This window comes from Hyaena hyaena, unplaced genomic scaffold, assembly GCF_003009895.1.
Source record: "Hyaena hyaena isolate Hyena2069 unplaced genomic scaffold, ASM300989v1 scaffold_1166, whole genome shotgun sequence".
Classification (NCBI taxonomy): Eukaryota; Metazoa; Chordata; class Mammalia; order Carnivora; family Hyaenidae; genus Hyaena; species Hyaena hyaena.
In genome coordinates, this window is record NW_024081797.1 from 482,447 (window position 1) to 507,778 (window position 25,332).

At 35.5% G+C, this 25,332-nt stretch overlaps 1 protein-coding gene and 1 pseudogene across 1 annotated transcript in view; both read right to left on the minus strand.

The window, feature by feature from the left end:
- Positions 1 to 25,332, minus strand: part of RAPH1 (Ras association (RalGDS/AF-6) and pleckstrin homology domains 1) — a gene marked incomplete at its 5' end in the record, with an annotated part of 60,457 nt that overhangs the window by 11,762 nt on the left and 23,363 nt on the right. Inside the window, 8 exons of the mRNA XM_039222588.1 lie at positions 3,346 to 3,466; positions 4,500 to 4,598; positions 11,822 to 11,932; positions 12,807 to 12,950; positions 14,983 to 15,048; positions 16,262 to 16,383; positions 18,961 to 19,120; positions 19,545 to 19,622. Of these exons, the coding sequence (XP_039078519.1) occupies positions 3,346 to 3,466; positions 4,500 to 4,598; positions 11,822 to 11,932; positions 12,807 to 12,950; positions 14,983 to 15,048; positions 16,262 to 16,383; positions 18,961 to 19,120; positions 19,545 to 19,622 (901 nt within the window). The remainder of the gene's footprint in view (positions 1 to 3,345; positions 3,467 to 4,499; positions 4,599 to 11,821; positions 11,933 to 12,806; positions 12,951 to 14,982; positions 15,049 to 16,261; positions 16,384 to 18,960; positions 19,121 to 19,544; positions 19,623 to 25,332) is intronic.
- Positions 8,185 to 8,280, minus strand: LOC120224367 (annotated as a pseudogene).

Genomic DNA, 25,332 nt, shown 5'->3' on the forward strand with positions numbered 1-25,332 from the left:
TCATTTGTCTCTTAAATTCCACATGAGTGAAATCATATGGTATTTGTCTTTCTCTGGCTTATTTTGCTTAGCCTCGTATTTCTCATGCTCCATCCTTCTTGTTGCAAATGGCAAGACTTCATTTTTTATGATCAAATAATACTCCAGTGTGTGTGTGTGCATACACACCACATCTTCTTTATCTATTCGTCTATCAATGAACTTCTGGGCTGCTTCCATAGTTTGGTTATTGTAAATAATGCTGTCATAAACATAGGGGTGCATATATCCTTCCGAACTAGTGTTTTGTATTCTTTGGGTAAACATCCAGTAGTGTGATTCCTGGATCAAAGAGTAGTTCTATTTTCCACAGTGGATGCACCAATTTGCATTCTCACCAAGTCGCAAGTGTTTCTTTTTTTCTATAACCTCACCAACACTGTTTCTTGTGTAATTGCTGAGTGTTTTTTAAAAAGCTGCACCTTCACTAGCCTATGTCCCATTTAATTGCTGTTCAGGACAACAGCCTATAAGAGAGGAGGCTGGAACATGTGAATCCTTGAGCTCTCTTCAAAATGAACGTACATGATTTTGCAATTATGTTTACAAATCTGTGGAATACTTAACACAGTGTGTAGAGAAGGGATGATGCTGGACTAGGAAAAGGCACCATACCACTTCACAAAACGTGTGGAAGCACCTGATTGATGTTATATAAATTAAAAAATATACATTATGGCATCTTTTTTCTCAATCTTTCCCTTAATTTCTTTTTCTAAAATCTTACTTTTGACATATTCTTACCTTGCCTTTCTCAATCATCTCAAAAGTGTCTGCCCCCTCTTTAATAAACATTTTTCCAAGAGTTTTAGATTTATATTTAAAGAAAAGTTGCAAAGCTAGCACAGAGTTCACTTATCACCCAATTTACCTCATTATTAACTTGCTACATTACCATGGTACATTTGTCACAATTAAGGAACCAACATCAATACATTACTTTAGTTGGACTTCACTAGTTTTTCCATAATGTCTTGTTTTTGATGACCTGGACAGTTTTGAGGAGTACTGGGTCAGGTATTTTAGAGAATGTCTCTCAATTATGATTTGTCTGATGTTTTTCTCTTGATTAGACGGAGTTATGAAATTTGGGGAAGAAGATCAAAGTGCCAATCTCATCACATTATGTAAAGGGTACATGCTATCAATAGGATATATTACTGAAGATAATGACCTGGACAACTTGGCTGAGCTAATTTTTGACAGGTTTCTGCTCTGTAGTTACTCCCCTTCCCCCACACCCAACCGTGCAAGTCACTCTGCCCAACCAACACTTAAGGAGAGGGGAATTAAGCTCCATCTCTATGGGGAAAGAGTGTCTGCATAAACCACTTAGAACTCTTCCATACAGAAGATCTGTCTCTTCCCCATTTGTTTACTCAAGAATTTATATCAATATGGACTGATGGCTGTTTATTTATAATTTGGGTTATGATCTTATACTATGTTATTTTGTTGCTCCAATTGTTCCAGCTTTGGTCCCTGGTCACTCTCTCAGTTGGCTCCTGTGTCCCTTTGCACAGCCCTATCACTGTGTGTTTTGAGCATTTCCTTCATTATAAGCTGCTTCAGGCTCCTCTTATTCTCTGCCACAGCCTTAGGATCAGCCATTTGCCAAAGAGCCCTAGTTTCTTTGTTCTGGAAAATGGAATTAGAAAACCAAAATCTAGGCTCTCGGTATTTTCATTGCCACTGGGATGTCACTGCTCTTAGCCCTCTCTGGGGACAGTACTAGGAAATATATGTAGGTATACTAACCCATGTGTATACACATCCCCATTTTGTTTTTGCTTAGAGTTGAAATAAAGTCATACAACTTTTTAGTCAAATCCTTCTTTTTTAAAAAGTCATGGGGCACTTGGGTGGCTCAGTCGGCTGGGCATCCAACTTCTACTCAGGTCATGATCTCACGGTTCATGGGTTCAAGCCCTGTGTTGGGTTCTGTGCTGACAGCTAGCTCAGAGCCTGGAGCCTGCTTCAGATTCTGTGTCTCCCTCTCTTTCTTACCCTCCCCTGCTCACACTCTCTCAGAAATAAATTAAAAAAATTTACAAAAATTTAAAAAGTCCGTATTTTGGGGAAACTAAGTGGCTCAGTTGGTTATGCCTCTGACTCTTGGTTTTGGTCCAGGACATGGTTTTGTGAGTTTAAGCCCCACATCAGGCTCTGCACTTGGCAGCACTAAGCCTTCTTGGGATTCTCTGTCTCCCTTTCTCTCTGCCTCTTCCCTACTTACACTGTTTCTCTCAAAATAAATAAACTTAAAATTTTATTTTAAATAAATAAAGTCCATGCTTTTATTTTATCCTAAAATAAAACAGATTCTGAAAAGTAGAATTTTCTTAAAGTGTATACACATAGCCAGGTAAAAACATACACTAAAAGATTAATTTATATGTTGTACTAATAAATAATGAGGTTTATTCCCCAAATACCTCTTAAAGTCATTATTTCTTTCATAATATGGTAAGAACAAATAAAAACATTCTGCTTTTAGAGGACATAGTTATCATTCATGAAATACTTTGAAGGGAAAGAAGCACTTATTTTAAGGTGTGATCACCACATACTTCTTTAAAGGATGTGAGAATCTGAAAATAAGCACCTTTTTGAGTATCACCGATTTCCTATGAAAACTTTAGTTAAGTTTGATGACTTAAACAGTCCCCTTAATGGTGATACTGAACTAATTCTAATTATTTCCACACTGTTGAAATGTCAGGAATCCTATGGTAAGGAGGGTAATTTCACCATGGATTCTCAGTATGGAGGCTTTCTCCAAGCAACTTTGGTCTCCTCAATTATGCATCAACAGTTGTTTTTTGGCAGTATTATTTTTTTTTTTTTAAGTTTTCATTTATTTACTTTGAGAGAGGAGAGCACAGGGGGAGAGGCAGAAAGAGGGAGAGAGAGAATCCCAAACAGGCTCCACACTGCCAACACGGAGCCTGATGCGCATGGCTTTAACCCACAAACCCATGAAGTCATGACTTGAGCTGAGATCTAAGAGACACTTAACCAACAGAGACACCCAGATGCCCTAGTATGATTGAGTTTTAAATAAACTTTACAAATATGTAGAAACACTCCTGAATTTACAACTCTATACTGCTGTTCCATTTCAAATACATCTGTGATCGAGCCCATGATATTTTCCCCTCTAACCAGGAGAAAATTTATTTTATAATTTAGACATTAGGTGTAACTCTGCTTTTAAGAACCATGCTGAAATAACCAGGTCTGCCATCAGTTTATAAAGATATCTTCATGTTGGTAGTAAATAGTGCTTTCAGCGTTTCAAACTACCTGGGATGCTTGAAGAACTGGATCCTGATTTAATGCTGGAGCTGGATAAGGAAGTCCAATCGTAAGCTGACTCTGTCCTCTTCAAGGCTTCTTGATAGTTCATGTAGAGCTGTTTCCCATACTAAACAGAAGGCAGTAAATGGTGACGTGTAAACTTTACTGGGTATGATACAGATAGATGAGGTAAGAAAGGGGGGTGCATTTCTGTTTACGGATTCAAAGTTTGTATTAAAATTAATACCTATAAATACTTCAAAAATTATTTTAATACCAGTATATTTTAATCTACTTTTTTTTTTTTCATTTTAAGAAAGGCATCAAGAAGTTAACACTTCATTTATGCTCCTTATCAAAAAGATTTTTTTTGGTTATTTCTAAGGCAACTCTGATTTTATAGCTATAATAAGTTTTATTTTTACTTAATGGGCATAAATATTCCTTCTTGTATTATGCGCATAATATTCTTCAAGAAGTCCTTAAAATTTTTTTCAAGAATTTCTTCTGAGAGCAGTTTTAGGTTCACAACAAAATTGAGGGGAAAGTACAGAAATTCCATATATGCACCTGCTACTAACCATGCACAATCTCTCTTTTAACAACATTCTCCACCAGAGGGTGCATTTGCTTCCATCAGTGAACCTACATTAACACCTTATAATCAAAGTCCATAGTTGACCTTAGGTTCATTCTTGGTGTTGTACATGCTATGGGTTTGAAGAGATGTATAATGACATATATTCACCAGTATAAATGTATTACACAGAGTATTAATATTTTCACTGCCTTAAAAATCTGGTGTCATGCTTATTCATCCCCTTTCTCCCGCCTTGAAGCAATTTAATTCTCAGAAACTTTCTTTCATTTGGGCTAAACTCTGCCCAAATATATAGAAGAATTATATAATGCATTCTCCAGAGCCAAAATAAATCACTGTGAAGCTACACTTTTACCAAGAGTATGATTCCATGGATACCAACTGTTAAATGCCTATCCCCTCACCAAGGAAAAAAGACATTTCAAACATAAAACTCAGAAAACACTGGCAAATCATAAACAGGAAATGATTACAACTGTCATGATAATCAAAAACATATGAAACACCTCATCATTTTTCTATCATCAAACCAAAAAAAATAAAAACAAAAACACCCTACCTTTGCAATGCGAATACCATTGACCCACTGATGCAGGGTCCTCACATCATCACAACAAAGGTACTTGATATACTGAGATTTCTTCTGAATCTGCGGGTGCTGCAAGATTAAAGGCAAAGTCTAATTCAGTCCCCTGGAGAACTAAAGAAAACATCTATCAAAGTTGAAACATACCCTGACAAGTTACAGGCCATCAGAGTAATGGTCAAAATAATTTATATCTCTTATGTGGGCATACGGCCATATAAAATGGCCCATAAGTACTTTTACAAAATAAACTATAAAGAAACTTGTGTTGCATTTTAGGTCAAGATATGCAAGGTAAAAAATACCTTCATGTCATGGGAAGTTCCCAAATACCTTCTATATTTCAGAGAAACAAAGGCCAACAAGAAAGGGAAAATTTTTATTCCACTTTGACCCATTGGAATCATGAGTTCAGAAGACTCCAAACAAGTGGGTGTTTGGTAAAGCTCTAGAGCTTCTGTGAAGGTGAACCAATGTGTGGAGTGGATGAAGTGCAGGGCAGAGCACCTCCAACAGAAGTGGGCGCTCACATCTGGTACAGTGGTGCCCTCTGTGGACTGTGCACTGCTCTGCACCTCTTCTACCCACAGCACGTGTCCTCCAAGGAATGAGCAGCTTTTCAACTGCATCATCAGAATGAGTTTTCACAATCCAATGTACTTTTCAGTTGCAGCTAGGATGGGAGGTGACTGACCAGACCAACTACACAATTCAAGTACTAGAACAGACTTAAGGTATTTTAACTCTACTGGGCCACAACCTGGAATGAAAAACCCCAAATCACACTTGGTTCTGGATGTAATGTTTGTTAATTATTACTTCTCTTTTCAGTTATTCTGAAAAAAAATTTTAAATGGCTGTATTTTACCTGGGGAAATATTTATGATTATGTTCAATTATGAGAGGCTTTAAAGATTCTCTAACCATATTTATTGTGGAAATCCATGAGATCAATAAAATAAGCAATTTGAACAAGTTCTCAATGCAGCAGAAATAGACAGCCACCAATATGTTATGTATCTACACTGTTAAAGATCACAGGGGTGCCTGGGTAGCTCAGTTGGTTAAACATTGGACTCTAGATTTTGGCTCAGGTCATGATTTCATGGTTGTGGGATCAAGCCCCCACATAGGGCTCCACATTAGGCAGTAAAGAGCCTACTTAGGATTCTCTCACTCCCTCCCTCATGCACACAGTCTCTCTCTCCCTCCCTCTCAAAAAAAAAAAAAATCCATCTCTCTGGTCTGTAATGTGAGAAATTTAAATCCATTTATTTTATTCTATAAATAAATTTATATACATTGCTTTAGAGAGCTCAGCTCCTATAACAAAACATTTAATACCAAAACCATTTTAGTTTTTAAAGGCTATAGTTAAAGCTGTAAACAATAAATCCTCAAAAAAGGAGGTTAGCAAAACAACACTTAATCAGTTTTCTCTCCTAATACTTTAGGTTCCACAGCCTTCTCTCGGAATGTATTTCCTCCTCCTTATTAAATTACATTATAATAAATCACATAGCAATCTTGAAAAAGCAAAGGAGGGCAGGTAGGGGAGATGTATTTTCCATATAAGAAAGAAGGGGAATTTTATCTCATTCATTCATGTAACAGAAATACTGAGCAAGAACTATTAGCCTGATCTTTAAGTATCCTTCTATCCTTCTCCCCTTATTTCTTTAACCTGGGAATCCAAATAATACCCTGAAGAATATTATGATATGATTATTTGGGTATCTGCAGATTATCTGCTAGTTTATACTTCATTTTAGGGCCTCCTAACTCTTTTTCAACTTCCCATGTAACAGAGACATCCCTTGTATAGCCTTCATTACAGTCACCCAGGCTCTGCACCAATACCTCAGGCAGTGGCCTGTTCCACCAAAATATTATTTTATTAAAACCGGCATTTATTGGGGCACCCAGCTGGGTCAGCTGGTAGAGCATGGGACTTCTGATCAGGAGTTTGAGCCTTATGTTGGGTGTAGAGATTACTTAAAACAAAAAGTGGTATTTATTGGCACTTAGTACATACAGGCATTATGCTAAATATGTCACATATATTAATTAGCTCATTCTCCCCTCAGAAAAACCTGAGGAGTTACATATTACTATCTTCACCAAATGAAGAGAAACTGAGGTACAGCACTCAATGCTGCTCATGTATTCATGCTTGTTAGTGAAAGAACTAGGATTTGAAACCATGCCATCTCATTTCAGGGCCTGTACCCTTAACTAAAATGTCATACTTCTGTCTTATTAGTGGTGAAATCTTCTTCCAAAAATTATGCCTCTCTCCTCTTTTCCCCACATTACCATTCCACCACTTTAAAAATCACACAAGAGCTAAGAGCAAGTATGGAAGAGACATTTTTGTCAAAAACCAGAAGCTTCACATTTAGATTCTTAAAGACTGCAAAGAGAATATATCATCATATTGTTCCCCTAAACAAATTAATAGCTTTTAAGAAAATGATGTGGATTTGGAAAGTTTGCATTCTCTGATAAAAGAAAAAAATTTCCAGGGCATTTGGGTGGCTCAGTCCATTAAGCTTCCAGCTTTTGATTTCAGCTCACGTCATGATCTCGCAGTTCGTGGGTTTGAGACCTGCATCGGGCTCTGTGTGCTGAGAGCACAGTTTGCTTGGGATTCTCTCTCTCCCTCTCTCTCTGTACCTCCCCTGCTCTTTCTCTCAAAATAAAAATGAATAAACTTTTTAATGGGAAAAATATGAAAATTAGATAAAAATATTTAAGAATACAGTAAGAAATTCTGGATTACTATTTGTGCTATCAGATTATTTTTCTCTGGTTAGACCAAAAATTCGATGGAGACAAGTAATTCTTAAAACTAACTAAAAATGATGCTCTAAAATCACAATACAAGTGCCAAAGGAAAACCACTGAATATATACTACCCATTTATTACTCTGGAAACACAAATAGGCTTAAAAATTAATTCTCTCACTAACATGTAAGAAGTTAAAAAACAAAATACATAACACTCCATCCTACTACTTCCAACTTTATCATATATAACATCTTTCTCTTAATGATGGTGTTTGAGGTTCATGTTCCTATTCCATCTCTAAATGCTAACCATTTTTTCCTTCTTACCTAATATACTAAATAAAATAAGTTACTTTGCCTCATTGCTTTAGGAATAAAAACTTAGAACTGGGTATAGTGAGCTATATTCCAACAATCACCACAGTATACGTATTGATATATATCAATACACAAGTATTACTTGAAACGTTGTTTCAAGTAAATGTACATTCATGCATACACATGTGTCCAACAAGTATGTAGCTCTTTCAGATAATAGATAACGTATATCCTATTTATTCCTTCATTGTCCTATTTCATGGGTAAGCTCTTCCCATTATTTTTATTATTGTCTTTAAAAAACCTAATCACTAAACAATGTACTTCCTACAAGTGTCTATTATATTTCCTATATCCTGCATTTTACTGGAAGAACTGACTTAGACATTACAGCCCAAAGCTGATAAATAGGATCAGATCCTATAAATATTTACATTTGTGTAGATCCTGTGTGGCAGCATTTTTGGGTTTGTTAGAACTCATATGCACAGGAATTAAAACTCTGCAGTAAAAAAAAAGGCAGGTCTTAAATACTAACAGTTGTGTGGTCTCAGGAACATTGATTCCTCTAAACCTCAGTTTCCATATCTGAAAAATCGGGATTCTAGTAACAAACTATAGAAATGATCCCTGAAAGTATAGTCTTTGAAAAATGGGGATTCTAGAACAGATCTGTGACATTGACATGCAGTGTTTCTACTGCAGTGTCTGTTAACCCTAGAGTTCTTCAACAAATGACAGCCATTATTTTTACTACTATTTGTACCTAGCAGTATGGTTTATTTCAATACACTGAATATTTTTATACATAAATAGGTAGCCAAATTATGAACTTAGTTTAACCTATTTTATTAAAAGCAATTATGAAGTACATAAATTATTATATAAGCTAACAAACATAAACCCCTTTAAACAAAAGTATTCTTGACTTAAAAATTCTGGGAGCTGCAAAAGGGATGAAAATAATAGTGGTCATAATTAATTTTGGCTGTAACAGACATTGTTGCCTTCCTCATAGTTATCTCCTCTCCCCTACTTCTTTTTTGAAAGAGCCTCAATTTTGTTTGGAAGTCTGTCCACTGTTTACCTGACGGTATAAATTCTGATTAGGCTAAGTCAAAAATACTGGAATAAACATAACCAAGGAAGTGAAAGACCTTTTATAAAACACTAATGAAAGAAATGGAAGATGACACAAAGAAACAGAAAGACAGCCCACGCTCAAGGATTGGGGGGAACAAATATTAAAATGCCCTTATTACCCAAAGCAACCTACAGCTTTAATACAATCTCTATTAAAATACTAACGGCATTTTTCATACAATAAAACAAATAATACTAAAATTTGTATTAAACCAGAGAAAACCAAAAATAGCCAAAGCAGTCTTGAAAAAGAAGAACAAAGCTGGAGGTATCATAATCCCAGATTTGAAGATATAGTACAAACCTGTAGCAATCAAAGAGTATTACTAGCACAAATAAAGAACACGGAGATCAATGGAACAGAACAGAGAATTCAGAAAGAAACCCATGCTTATATGGTCAATTAATCTGTGCCAAAAGAGGCAAGAATATACAATGGGAAAAAGATAGGGGCGCCTGGGTGGCTCAGTCGGTTAAGTGTCCGACTTCGGCTCAGGTCATGATCTCACAGTTCATGGGTTCGAGCCCCGCGTCGGGCTCTGTGCTGACAGCTCAAAGCCTGAAGCCTGCTTCAGATTCTGTGTCTACCTCTCTCTCTGACCCTCCCCTGCTCATGCTGGCTCTCTCTCAGAAATAAATTAAAAAAAAAAAAAAAAAAAAAAAAGTCTTTTCAACAAATGGTGCTGGGAAAACTAGGCAGCTACATGTAAAAGAATGAAACTGAGCCACTTTATTACATCATATACACAAAACCTCAAAATGGATTAAAGACCTAAATGTGAGACTTGAAACCATAAAACTCCTAAAAGAAAACACACGTGGTAATCTCTTGGACACCAGCTCTAGTAAGATATTTACGAATATGTCTCCTCAGAGAAGAAAGATAAAAGAAAAAAAATAAACTACTGAGGGGCACCTGGTGGTTCAGTGGGTTAAGCATCGGACTTCAGCTAAGGTCATGATCTCATAGCTTGTGAATTCGAGCTCAGCGATGGGCTCTGTGCTAACAGCTCAGAGACTAGAGTGTGCTTTGAATTCTGTGTCTTCCTCTCTCTCTGCCACTACCCCACTCGTGCTGTCTCTCATAAATGAATGCTAAAAAAGTTATTAAAAAAATAAACTATTGGGACTACACCAATATAAAAAGCTTTTGCACAGCAAAGGAAATCATCAACAAAAAGACAACCTACAAATGGGAGACAATATTTGCCAATGATTTGTCCAATAAGGGGTTAATACCTGAAGGATATAAAGAACTTACACAACTCAATACCCAAAAAGACAAATAATCTGATCAAAAAATGAGCAGGGGACATGGCCAACAGACACATAAGAAGATGTCCAACATCACTCATCATCAGAGAAATGCAAATTAAAACCATGAGATATCACTTTACAACTGTCAGAATGGCTAAAATCAAAAACATAAGAAATAACTAGTGTTTATGAGGATAAAGAGAAAAAGGAACCCTTGTGCACTGTTGATGGGACTGCAAACTGGTGCAGCCACTGTGGAAAGCAGTATGGAAGTTCCCCTAAAAATTAAAAATAGAATTACCATATGATCTAGTAATTCTGCTATGGGGTATTTACCCAAAGAAAACAAAAACACTTATTAAAAACTATATGCACCCTTATGTTTACTGCAGCATTATTTACAATAGCCAAATTATGGAAGCAATCCAAATGTCCAATGATAGATGAATGGATAAAGAAGACATAGCGTGTGTGTGTATGTATGTATATAACTACACACACGAGTATTCCTCGGCCATAAAAAAAAAAATGAGATCTTGTCATTTGCAACAGGGATGAACATACAGAGTATAGTGCGAAGTGAAATAAGTCAGGGAAAGACAAATAACATAGGATTTCACTCATATGTGAAATTTAAGAAACAAATGAACAAAGAAGAAAAGACAAAAACAGACTCTGAAATACACAGAACTAGTGGTGAAGGGGACATGGGTGGGGGAATGGAAGAAATAAAAGGGATTAAGAGTACCGTTTATCTCGATGAGCAATAAGAAATGTATAAACTGTTGAATCATATTGAACACCTGAAAGTATTATAACACTATATGAGAATTGTGCTTCAATTTAAAAAATAATCTTTAAAAAAAAAGGTGTGCATGTACTCAGGTCAATGATTTTCAAGAGAAGCACTGTTGGTAGCTCCTGGGAAATATTTCCTCCCTCTTAAAAGAAACCAAACACAGGGAGTAATAGTCCCTCTTCTACTGCTGGATTTTTCTAGATCCATTGCATCATGGGTGCATCATCCATGTGATGCCTAGAACTACAGTGGTCATCTGTACCTGTGAAGTGAGCCAGCCTGAGGATAAGCTGATAGGCAGAAGATGGAATCGAGAAAGAAGGAAAGAATTTGGGTTCTCACTGACAACGCTGAGTCCTTGAAATAACTACCTCTGTCTTCATGTTATCAAACTTTCCACTTATATGGGTTATGTCTACAGATACTTACCTTGTAACAAATTAAAACTGAGAAAAATTAAAATACAAAATTATACAAATATATGTTCTATTACCTAAGAGAGCAAAGATATCATCACAGGTAGCGTAACCTCTTAGAAAACTGCCTAATACATTTGTGAGAGAACAAAAGCATAAAAGGCAAATAACATCTCAGCATTACTGGAAAAGAAATTTTGACACCACAGGTCCCTTGATAGAGTTTCAGGGACTCCCAGGGGAGCTTGGACTTCATTTTGAAAACTACTGAATTGAGCTACTTTGTAATGACTTTTAAAAAATTATTTGCTGCTGTAACCTAAATGATCAAAACGTTTCATCATTTTGATTGCTCAGTTGGTTAAACATCCGACTTTGGCTCAGGTCATGATCTCACGGTTCGTGAGTTCGAGCCCCAGGTCAGGTACTGTGCTGACAGCTCAGAGCCGGGAGCCTGCTTTGGATCCTATGTCTAACTCTGTCCCAACCCCGCTCACACTTGTCTCTCTCTCTCTCTCAAAAATAAACACTGAAAAGAAATTTTTAATTCCTAAAAAGAGAAATATCTTTACCTTTAGCACCAGACAATAATCTGTGGGTGCTTTGTATTTGTTCCGATAGTCCTGTCCATAATAAACATTGACATGATCCAGTTGGAGAAAGCACACCAGTTCTCGAGAGACCTAAGACAGAAACACCCAAAAGACTGAATTAACAATAATGTATAAACAAGCAAATATTATACCTGGTAACAGTTTCTAGTTGAGAATAAAAACTTTGCCAAGTGGAAATAGTGATATTTTGTAGATAACAAGACAGTGAGATTCTCTACAAATGTTCCTTCTTTAATCCATAATGCAACAAAAAGGAAGTCCATTTCACTTCCTGCCATTCACAATGAACACACTTGCTTGAAAAGGGTGGCATTCTAAAGAGACTTTAAATACAATATAGTATATTAAATACAACATAGTATAACAAAGCTCTTGAAAAAAATTTAAAAATCATGTAGTTCAGTGCTGGTAATGCATATCTCAAGTACAATGATTCCCAAGTCAGGGTTTCCTCACCTTAAATACAGGCAACAAAATATACCTCTTAGGTTAGTGGTTAAGATTGGATTAGATGATGCAGCAAAGAGTTTAAAACAGTGCTGGCTGCTAGTAAGCACAGAAGTGACAGCTACCAAACAAACGGGCCCTCAGCAGGAGCATATTATCCCGGTGAGGCTGAAATGCCTAAAATTCCAAAAAGCTATTTTCCCCAAACAGTAATACCCAAAACCCACTGTGACAGAAGTTCCAAAAATAATAAATAAAAGTATGATTTCAATCATGGCAAGAGAATTGAGATGGGCCCAATGAATGACCGAAGTGTGAATACTTTCAGGTTTCTTTTTTTTTTTTTTTAATAACAGATCAATAAACAAAGCAATATTCTGGGTGTCCTAAAAGAGCTGAAACCATCAGAGCCTGGATTCACCCTGTCAGCATACTCATTACAAATTAAAATCAACTGCCATATGAGGAAGCTCAAAAGCCAACAGAAAGGACACACCTTTGCTTTTCCTTTAGGGACATAGTAGATGCCAGATGCTCGCAAGAGAAAATAACGCTTTTTCCAGGACTTTTTGCCATCATCTTTCAGCCACAGGACTCCTTCAATTTCTGGTACAGTTACAGAACTTCCACAAAAACATTCCTAAAATAAGAAGAGGATTTGTAAAGACATGTGATCTTTGGATTCTCAAAACAAAATTGTTTTTACCCTGTGAAATTCATGACACTATAATTAAACCAAAATGGGTTTGTAGTAAAACCATATTGCTAATTTTATCTCAGAACATTCTATTCTAAACATCATATAGATTTATTTTGAAACTATGATGGCTATCCCTATGAACTTTCACCCTAACACTTTAAAAAGATTTGTTTTTAATGTTTATTCATTTTTGAGAGACAGAGTGTGAGTAGGGGAGAGGCAGAGAGAGAGGGAAACACAGGATCTGAATGAAGCAGGTTCCAGGCTCTGAGCTGTCAGCACAGAGCCCAATGCGGGGCTCGAACTCATGGGCCAGGGGATCATGACCTGAACCGAAGTCGAACACTTAAATGACCGAGCCACCCAGCTGCCCCCTTTTTTTTTTAATTTGAGAGAAAGAGGGAGAGGGAGAGAGACAGAGAGAGACAGAGAGAGAGCATGCACGTGAGAGCGCACATGCACAGGGGCGAGGGGCAGAGGGAATCTTGAGCAGACTCCATGCTCAGGGTGGAGCCTGATGCAGAACTCCACCCTATGACCCTGAGATCAAAACCTGAGCTAAAAATCAAGAGTCAGATGCTCAACCAACTGAGCCACCCAGATGTTCCTACCTAACACTGTTTTGAAGTAAGTTGAATTGTCAACTGAGCTGCATGTAACAGGATTTAAATGCATCTGTAAACAGCATACTAACACTAAATTTAATAAAAGTGTCAGAGCTAACATAAGCATTAGATTTTATTTTTTCTCCAAATTAACAACATATTTAGATTAGCTGTCAAACTAGATTTTAAAAGAAAGCAACATGCTGAGTAATTAAATTTTACAATTTAAAAATTACCAATTTATAGGAGTCTAAAACTAAAAGGGCATTTATTTCCTAAAGATTTAAAACTAAGTTGAAAGCAATGTAAACAAACTCAAAATTGTGAATTCCAATGTCTATTTTAGATAAAAATATAATTTAAAAAACCAATCATGTATTTGGTAAAGAAAAATAGAAATCCTCACTAAATATTAACATAGAACATTTTGAGCCTACATTAACTTTTCTCTTTCCCAAGTACAGAGAAATCAGGAATTACAAAGAGGATTTTTAGTTGCAACTAGTATCACTATGAACAACTGAGTGCTGATCTTCATTTTCCTAATTGTATTATTGCTAAGTAAGAGTTTATTCTGGTTTTCAAATATGCTAATAACTTCTTTGATGTTTTTTTTTTTTTAATTTATTTCTGAGAGAGAGAGAGAGAGAGGCAGCGTGAACAGCGGAGGGTCAGAGAGAGAGGGAGACAAAGAATTCAAAGCAATCTCCAGGTTCTGAGCTAGCGGTGAGCACAGAGCCGGACGCAGGGCTCGAACCCACGAACCATGAGATCACGAGCTGAGCCGAAGTCGGACTCTTAATCGACTGAGCCACCCAGGCGCCCCACTTATAACTTCTTTGATTTTAGTTCTCTAAAATCACCAAAGGCCAAAAAGCTAAAAATTGAATTATGTTTGAATTTATTTTATTAAGATTAAGGTGTATTATGTGTGTGTGTGTATATATGTATGTGTATATCTTAAAAGATCATGATTTTTAAAATTATTTGAGTTATTTAAAGGTAAGGCTTGAAATATTTTGTAAATAACTAAGTATATTCCAATTTCTCTTTGGGTGAGCAGATAAAGCACCACAATCATCTCCTTCATTGACCAGTCTTTTTCCTCCTCCTGTCTGCTCCTAACAGCTCATGACTCCTTTTTAGTTTACTAATACAATTACTTGGCAAAATAACAGATTTTAAGAGGTTCTTCTGTGGCCTAAGAGTCACATAGTTGAATTCTCCCCCTCAGGCTATGGTGGAAGATAGGCTTCTCTAGTTGTAAGTATAATTATGAATATATAGCATTGATATATGACTTTAAAAAGGTGCTTAGTATTTTAATGTGCAGGCAAAAAGGGGGTAAGGGGAGTAAAGAGTCATACCTCCAACAGCACTTCTTTATTTCTATCTGCCATCTCAGCGGTTTCCTTTTTCCCCAGAAGATAATTCTGGAAAAATAAATAAATGAAAGTTAAGGAATAAATCCAACCTATTATTCCCTTGGAACAGGTACATATAGGATTTCTTCTAGAGATTTAACAATTGTGTCTTCTTGTACAGGATGAGGGGAGCACTGCTCTGAGAAGTAACTGGTGCATGAGCATCAGGGGTAAAATGCTTAAATGCTGGCGGCCTCCTTACTTTACCCAGTATCTTGAACTATTCCATATACTGCCCTCCCCCAAATCCTGAGGTGATACCACATGTAAGAGCTGGCAAATGTTTTGTACAACTAATGAAAGGAACTGAAAGGTTTATAAATTTAGTAGACTAAGACAAATTTCCTTAAAAGATGCTAAGCTTAACTGACCCCGATACAAAAAATTTATGTTCTGGCTTTAAAAGAAGAAATTTTCAATTCTCTGAGACTATCATAATATCATTTGCTTGACTCAACTGAAACCTGAATTCAAATTATTAGCCTTATAAAAAACTTTTTCACAATCACCTATAAAAAGATCTATTGATATTCCCAAAGGTGTACTGTTCACTAAAAATATGTGGTAAAGATGTGTCATGATTAAGCTGTCTGAAGGATAATTATTTAATACTTTTAACACTGCAACCATTTTTCATTACTTCCTTTTATAGTAGAGTTTTCTCTTACCTACTGATTTTTATAAAATATTTGTGTACTAGCAAGTATTAACTCAAACATTCTGAAATAAGCAAAGATAATTAAGCAAATAAATTAAGGTAACTTACAATAAAAAGTGGAATCATTTTATAATCAAGGTTATTGAGATTTTTCAAAAAGTCAAGAATAAAGTGTCAACTGGATAAATGGAGGAAGTAGAGAACTTAAATACGAAAGTACTTTTCTATTATAGATGAGAAGCTCACCAAATAAATGAGTTCAACAGCTCTGGATTACAAAGAGCAGAAACCTGGTATCTCCCTGGAGTTCCTTCTACTGCCTCAAGGGCCCACCCCATCTGGCTCTGTGAGACTGGTAACCTCTTTGAGGCCTGACACTGGGGACCCAGCAGACTTTCCACTTCAGTAGTGAATACTCCCATGAGGTTTTGCAACCAAAATGCTCCAACCAGGTGGCTGTCAGTTGTTTTTGTTGTTTTTTTTAACTTTATTAACTTAAAAGTAATAGAATAATGTAAGATGAACATTTAGAAATCACGATTTCTGGAAGTTATTCAGTCTCACCTGTGGGTTTTTGAAAAGTGCATATTTTTCTATACGTTCCATAAATATGAGCTTGTTTTGGCTATCTCTTGTCCAATTAAGAAGATTTTCAACCAAGTTTTCATGGTCTTCAAAGATTCTCTCTGTCCAAAGACAAAATATCAATACTTTGTTAGTATTCATCAGACCTGCATCAAAGATATACAACCTTGTGAAGTAATTCAGAGCAGAACCACAGAATTTTACCTAACATTATGCCCCCTGACCCTTGGAGATTGTCTGGGTCTTCCCTCTGTTTTCAAATAAGGAAACATGCCCAGTGGTGTTAATTGATTTCAGCAAAGTCACACAGATGCTACATGGAAGAATTGGGACTAAAATCTAGGTCTTCTGAGTTTTATGTCTTTCTCAAGCCTTCAACCTTTCCCGTCCCACCCTTGAAAAAACAAAAACAAAACACCCCCCAGCATATTAGTTGGATTTTATAAATTATTATATTAAGGATTTCCAATAGTATTTAGTTCTTATCATTTTAAAAATTTCCAAGATGATTTCTTCTTTGGTCTACTGGTTTTATTTTACATTTAAATTTTTAAATGTATTTTCTAATTTCCAAATTCGGAATCAAAGAACATGTCTTATATATTGAACCCATATTCAAAGAACACATCCTAGATATGGATTTTTTGAAGTTTCCTGTCAGGTGCTTAGGGACTGACATTTGAATCCATTTTTGGAAATATTCCATTTCTGCTTGAAAAGAATGTATATTGTCCTGTTAACAGTGTTCTACATATGTCTCTTAGACCAAATTTATTTTTCAAATCTCCTATATCCTTTTTTGTCTGTTTGATTATACTGATCACTGAAGAGATTCTTAGGTGATAAAGTTCTACTACAAAGACTGGGTTGTGGATTTCTCCTTGTAGTTAACTTTTGCTTTCTACATTGTAATGCCATTATAACATTTAGAATGATTACATATTCCTGGTGAAGATGTGTGGTTTCCTTTCCTAGTGATGCATTTTGCTTAGTCTATTTTGTCTGATCTTAACATAGTTATCTTTCTTTTAGTGAGTATCTTCCACATTCCTTTTATTTTCAATCTTTCTGTGTCTTTAGGTAATAGGTCTTTTGCAAACAGGTGCATTTTGTATTTTGTTTATTCATCCTTTTTTTTTTTTATTTTTTTAATGTTTTATTTATCTCTAGGAGAGAGAGAGAGAGACAGCGTGAGCAGGGGAGGGTCAGAGAGAGAGGGAGTCACAGATGGGAACAGGCTCCAGGCTCTGAGCTGGCAGTCAGCACAGAGCCCGACGCGGGGCTCGAACCCACAAACCGCGAGATCATGACCTAAGCGAAAGTCGGACGCTTAACCGACTAAGCCACCCAGGCGCCCCTGTTTCTTCATCCTTAATAACCTTTATTGTTTAATCAAATAATTGACATTTCTTATAATTTCTTTTCACCATTTTATTTTGGGTACTTAGTAGTCCCTTGTTTTATTTATTCAACAAATACCGAGTGATCCAATACTATGTTTGAAGCACTGTGCCATATATGATTAAGTAATAGTTTCCTAACACTGTAACCAATTGTAATAGAGAAATATTACATATATGGGTCTTTAACCTATAGCCATGGATATATTCTAAAAAATAGCATCCAAACATTTTCTGTGTACCATGAATGCCTAATCTATAAACTTAAACTTTTCTAATTCTGTAAGAATAGTTATGAGCATTATTAGAATATATTTTATACATGTTAATAAACTAATAACTATGGTTTAGTTTGGAGGAGATGTATGTGGGTTCTGAGACAAAGGAATACTTAAACTTTTATTTCTCTGCAAACTGCTATGAAATATTTAAAGATATAAGAAGTAGTAAGAGCAATGCAAATACTTTTTAAAATAAAATAGAAAGTTGAAATTGATTACTGATTCAATAATACCTAATAAAGTAATAATTGCTAGGTTGCTATAATCACACATTATAAAAAGAAAACTTTAAGAGTCAATGATGGCATTAAAAATGAGGAACTTTTAAAATTAGAAACCACCACACTAAATTACAAATCATAGAACACTAAGATTTAGTTCATTTAGCTAAAAATAAAAAAGATGTGCTTTATGATTTCCCTAAAAGTCAAATGCTGGTCTAAAGAATTCAGAACAGGGGCACTTGGGTGGCTCAGTCAGTTATGCATCAGACTTTGGCTCAGGTCATGATCTCATGGTTTGTGGATTCTAGCTCCCAGCCTGGAGCCTGCTTCTGTTTCTGTGTTTCCCTCTCCGTCTGCCCCTCCCCCACTCACATTCTCCCTCTCCCTCTCTATCTCAAAAATAAACATTTAAAAAAAAAGAAAGAAAGAACAAGATGTGTTTTAAATAAAATAAGGAATTCAGAACAAATGTGAATAAATATAACAATTTTTAGCAAGTGTATCTATCTATGCAGTAACTTGAAGGGAAAACGTATTTTGTTACTTAAAAAAAGAAAAGCTGTTTTAGCCATAAGATTTGAGGTGAACAGGGAATGATATTGTATTCAAAGAAATCTCAAAACACTTGATGGAAAAAAAAGGTAGTGTATAAAAGCCAAAGTTATATACAGAAAAAAAATACATATAGATGTCTCAAAGTGTTTTTTGTTAACATACAAACTGTTAGAATTACATAGAAATGAAAAAGTAAGCAAAGCAATTACATTACTAACCCATCTGTAATTCAGAGATGGTTTCTACAAGTGACCAGTCTAAACTATAACCGCAGTGGGACTTGTCCATTAGGTTGTCCAGCACTTGCCTCACCGTCTGCCTCTCATCCACCATCATTGTTTTAGAACTGTCGTCAGACATATGAACTCTGATCACCAACTATAACAGATAAAAAGGAAATTAAATACAAACCAAAAATAGGCATTCTAGAAATTTCTTCCAATATCAAGCAATGTTCTGTAATGTTCTTAAATATATAAATTAAAACACAAATAATGACTTTATTATGCAAGAAACTTTAAAATTAGGTATCAAATAACCTACCTAAACAAATTTAAAGCATTTTAAAAATTATAATAAAGGTAAGATTATCATAAGAGTATTGTGTTTTAGTTTTTTAGGAGAATTTAAAACAAAGTTATTTCTTTATAATACATCTTATCTCCAAAAATACATGTGAAAAAATATTAGGAAGAAGTACCCCTCTATCTCTCCATACCTTAGAAGTATGTTATATAAGCAAGGCAATTCTTTATCAATCTGATTTTAAAAATCCCAAACCAGGAAAACGCCCAAATATCACCTTTTTCACTTGAGCCTCTTTAATTTTCTCCAGGGCAACTCTGATCTTCTCAGCTTTCAATTTTGCTGCCTGTTCTTCCTGTGAACACAAAGCACTTCAGATATACTAATGCTAAAATAATGAGAATTTCTGAAACTTTTTTTTATCTTAAGGATGTTTGTCAGCATTGAATTTCAGTAAGAATATAACTTGAGCCACTTATATAGAGCATATTTAAAAAATAACCCTGTTCACTAAGTGAAAACAGACATATTACAAAATATATTTTTAAGATGAAGACTTGAAGATCTATTATAAGACCAGATTCTACCTTTTAGAGAAAAAGAAATCTGTGGTATAGTAAATCTGTCCGTCTGAAGCAGAAAAACTTTAGGTTCTGGGGTAGGAGAAACAGGAATGTATAACAAGCTATGTGTGGATCTGCCAGTTTGTCACACCTACACAATCCCTCAACTCTGAATTTACGCTCACCTCTGAAGTCTGGGCAATCTTTTGCATACTAATGTTTTGTTCTGTTACACTGAAAATGTATCTTCATTATAAATAGCAAAAAAACAGTATCGATTTATTTCTTCGCAATGACATAAAAATCCCTAATAAAAAAGATAGGTATGTTCTCATTAATATACCAATATAGATAGAGAAGGATGCATTATACTCTAGGCTTAATTCTGCCTGAAAAATATACAATATAATCAGTGTCTTATGTCAGTAAGACAAACTCAAATTTGTTTCTATTAATTCAGTGATGAAATTTTTAAAATTTCAAATATAATTTCAAATATAATTTTCCAAATATCTAATTTCTAGCAACTTAAATTTATAAAATTTAGACTATAAGTAGTAATAAAAATTATTAAGAATTCTAACTATAGTTACACAATTTAATTTTTCCTAAAATAACACAGTACTGCAATTCTGGTACTTACTTGTACTTTCCAGCAATAAGCCATTGTACACTGTAGCCTTAATCTCCAGTTGAGAAAAACTCATGTAAGTAAATCTTTACTTACAAAAGATTACTTTCTAAGCTTTTGGTTACTCTGGAAAATATCTAATAAAAATATACACTGACATCTTACACATTTCTGTATTTAATATAAGACTTAAAACAAAAGAAAAACATGGTTGTATCAGCCAACTTTACCTGCTCTGGATTATGATTAAAAAAATACAATCCACGTGTTATTCACAAAAAAGCTAAAGCTTCCAGAGTCAAAAACAAAAACGAACTTCAATTCATTTATAAGATGTATTATTCCCTGTTCTCCTAAATTCTGTTGGCTTTCTTGTTTCTGAACTGTTCTCTTTCCATTTCACACTCTAAGCTATCTTCCCTCATTTCAAGGTTAAATAGTTACTACTCTGTAGAACAGAGAAGAAAACAGTGGTTAGAGAAGACACTGGGCTCCTTTGCCAGAAACTGGATCCTTTTCAAAGAAAGGAGCCAGTGAATTAACATAACAACCAAGGCGTGGAAATACTACCTTGTAAACCCAATTAGACAGGGAACAAAGAACTTTAACAATGGAGGGGGTAAGATAAGACTTGATTTTTAGACTATTCTAGGTATATTCATTTGATGAAAGGATTAAATCATTATAGCCCCCTTTATGCAAATAAACAACATAAAATATGTTGCCTGTATATTTTACAGCAAGTTTTTCTTTTCAATGCAGGCTACACACAGTGAGAAAACTATACTACTGTCATTAAAACTCAGTTTCTAGAATTCTGTGTCTTAGAGAAACAAATCATTATTAAATTACCAAACCCTGTGTTTGGTACACACTACTCTAGAAAGGAATTTTGAATACTAGCATTTCCAGTGGTTTTTATGAAGTCAGTTATTTGACACTTTTTTTTGGAAGAGGAAAGACGGATGCAGGAGTGTTATAAATGTTTTCTCAATGGGATAATGATCTTATGTTCCTCATGGCTCATTTCCCACATCTTTGTAGTAGTATGAATGGCTGTTACAGAGAAGAAAAATTTATCAAGGCATATTTTCAAGTTTTACTTCATGTCTCTAAAAAGCATATTTAAATCTCAAAGTCTGTGAGGGAAGACTGATATGCAAAATCAATGCTTTGTGTATATGGAATATAAACATGAACTTCTAAAAGGCCAAATTCTTTTATAATATTATAATTATTCTGCAGAAGTTAAAAATATTGTTCCCAAAGCCAAAAAACATTTTTAAAAGAAAAAGAATATTCAAGAAGATAAGACAAGCCACAGACTAGGAAAAAATATTTGCAAAATATTTATCAGACCTATATGATAAAGGACTATTTATCTAAAACAAAGAACTCTTTTTTTTTTAATTTTTATTTTTTTTTAATATTTTTATTTATTTCTAGGAGAGAGAGAGAGAGAGACAGCGTGAGCAGGGGAGGGTCAGAGAGAGAGGGAGTCACAGACTGAAACAGGCTCCACGCTCTGAGGTGGCAGTCAGCACAGAGCACGACGCGGGGCTCGAACCCACGAACCGTGAGATCATGACCCAAGCGAAAGTCGGACGCTCAACCAACTAAGCCACCCAGGCGCCCCAAAACAAAGAACTCTTAAAACTCAAGAAAATGAACAACCCAATGAAAAAATGGGTAAAAGACACAGACGGACAATTCACAGATGGTTAAAAAGCCTATGAAAAGATGCTCAATATCATATGTCATTAGGGAACTGCAAATTAAAACGAGATACCACTACACAACCTATTAAAATGGCTCAAATCTAAAACACGTGAAAACATCAAATGCTGGTAAAGTTGTGGATCAACAGGAACTCACATACATCGTTGATGGGAATGCAAAATGGTAACAGCCACTTTGGAAGATAGTTTGGTGTTTTTTTTATAAAACTAGACATGTTCTCACAATATGATCCAGTAATCATGCTCCTTAATATTTACCCAAATAAGGTGAAATTTACCTCCACCCAAAAATCTGCACACAGATGTTTATAGCAGCATTATTTGTAAATTTGCTAAAACTTGGAAGCAACCCAGATATCCTTCAGTAGGTGAATGGATAAAACTGTGTTACATCCAGACAATGGAATATTACTCAGTGCTAAAAAAAAAAAAAAAAAAAGCATTGAAAATACATCGAGGAAACTTGAATGCATATTACTAAGCGAAAGAAGCCATGGGGTGCCTAGGTGGCTCAGTTGGTTAAGCGTCCAACTTAGGCTCAGGTCATGATCTCACGGTTCGTGGGTTCGAGCCCTGTGTTGGGCTCTGTGCTGACAGCTAGTTCAGAGCCTGAAGCCTGTTTTCCGATTCTGTATCTCCCTGTCTCTCTGACCCTCCCCTGCTCACGCTTGTCTCTATCTCTCAAAAATAAATAAAACATTTTTTAAAAATTAAAAAAAGAACACAACCAGTGCTACCTTTTGAAGCACTGATATAAAAAGTCACTCAATTTTAAGATTAGTTTAAACACAGTTTTTCCACAGGCTAACAGGAGAAATGACACACTACAAGAAAGGATTAATGAAACAAGAGATACAGTGCAACCATTTAACATATATTAAACCACTTAGATTTCCTAGCCATCAATAAGAAGCCACCTTTATGTAAAGCACCTAGGTGGGGCTATTTAAAAAAATTTTAATATTTATTCACTTTTGAGAGAGACAGAGTGTGAGTGGGGGAGAGGCAGAGAGAGAGGGAGACACAGAGTCTGAAGCAGGCTCCAGGCTCTGAACTGTCAGCACAGAGCCTGATGCAGGGCTCAAACTCATGAATCCTAAGATCATGTGACCTGAGCAGAAATCGGACGCTTAACCTACTGAGCCACCCAGGCACCCTAAGTGGGACTATTTAAACATACAAATTCAGCCCTTCCATTGCTCAAAATACTACTCTTGATCTGTTTTAAAACTATTTTCAAATGCAAATTTAAGAGGTAAATGCTTAATTTCAACCTAGGCCAATTTTAGTTTATTCTTCTCCAATTTATTAACAAGGATAATCCTTGCTAGAAGCTTTTTGAGAAACAATTGATCAAGATGCCTCTTACTTTTAGAGTCTGAATATCATCACTGGAGCAAAACTGAAAATAAAAATATTTATATCAAATTGCAAGAGCATCAGATTTTATGCTTCTTATGGATAACCTCTTCCTCAGAAAGCTTGATTTTTACCCACATTACCATGTAATGTAGTAAAGATATGGTTTTGACCCTAACAACCTAGAAGAGGAAGAAACTGTTTTAAAGAGCATACAGTATACAATAAAGATCAATAAATCTTTGTTGATACGTTTAGATTATATAGTAATAAGACATGGTAGTTTATAAAGGCAATGCAAGTCTGTGTTCAATGTCTGCAACACAACTTCAATACAAAGAACAGTTTTATTCATCTCATGTTCTCTTCTTTTTGTTAATGCAGAAACCCGCAGGTCTTACTTAAGCCTTCTCTGCCCCTTATCTTTTGACTATACCTTTCTTCATGTTGTTTGTCCCACCGCCATCCTAAACATAAGTAAAAGGTGTCTCACACATATAACAACTTCTTCTACCCTGTCTCTTAAGAGAGCAAAAGACAACCCATTTTTCTACCTGAAAAACTCCTGTGTGGCTATCAATAACCATCAAATGCCAAGCCTCTTCAAATTTACATAAAGAACAAAAACTCAGTGAAGATCTTCAGATTAAATGAAAGCCAATGCTGTGGTTACAAAGTGCTGAAGCATTCTCTTTAGTGTAAAAATTAGAATACTCACAGAAAGAGTGACAGTTGCTAAGAGATGGTCAATGAATTCCTTCAACTAAGAAATTATTAGGGCTTTGATGGTTCAGAACAAATCCAATTGAAATTAAGGGGCTAAAAAGTGGTTAACAGTTTCTTTGGGATCTAATTTCACATTTTACAAAAAGTTATGTAAATTTAAAAAGATCCAAAGGAAACCTGGAGTGGTAAATAGTTCACTGTCCATGAAATGTTCTACCCTTTAATACTTAGAACTAAAAATAATAATAGTTATAACTAGTTTATTTCCTTGAAGAAATCAGGACATTTAACATTAACTGAACACCTACAACTTGCCTCACACTATGAGGCATTGTTACACATGGGTCTCATTTAACTCTCAATTATGCAAGGCCATTATCATGATTATATCCATTATACTGATTAATTAAGGCCCAGAAAGACTAATCTTTCTATGATCATACAAGTAGTTAACCATATGACTAACTACTTGCTCTCTCCACTATAATGTCATAGTTCCTTTTTTTCTTAAGGGTTATAGCACAAACTTACGGGAAAGCAGTAAATAAAAACTGCTTGTCAAAAATAAAAGTCTTGGGGCGCCTGGGTGGCTTAGTCAGTTAAGCGTCCGACTTTCGCTTAGGTCAGGATCTCGCGGTTTGTGGGTTCAAGCCCTGCGTCGGGCTCTGTGCTGACTGCCAGCTCAGAGCCTGGAGCCTGTTTCAGAGTCTGTATCTCCCTCTCTCTCTGACCCTCCCCTGCTCACGCTGTCTCTCTCTCTCTCCTAGAAATAGATAAAAATATTAAAAAACAAAACAAAAACAAAAATAAAAGTCTTACAGTAATATAATAGCACTTTTATAACTTCTCTGAAGAAAATGGTGGTTAACATTATAATAGTCCTCAGAAGTCACTAAAGGACCTTTGTGTTATATGACAGATGTTTGTTGAGACTATGCAGGCTTGGATCTGAGTGCAGGGGAGAGTTCCTGCTCTCAGGGAGCTTACATTTAATAAGAGATAAGATTTAATAAAGAAACATAGGATAAGTCAGTCAGGAATATGTCC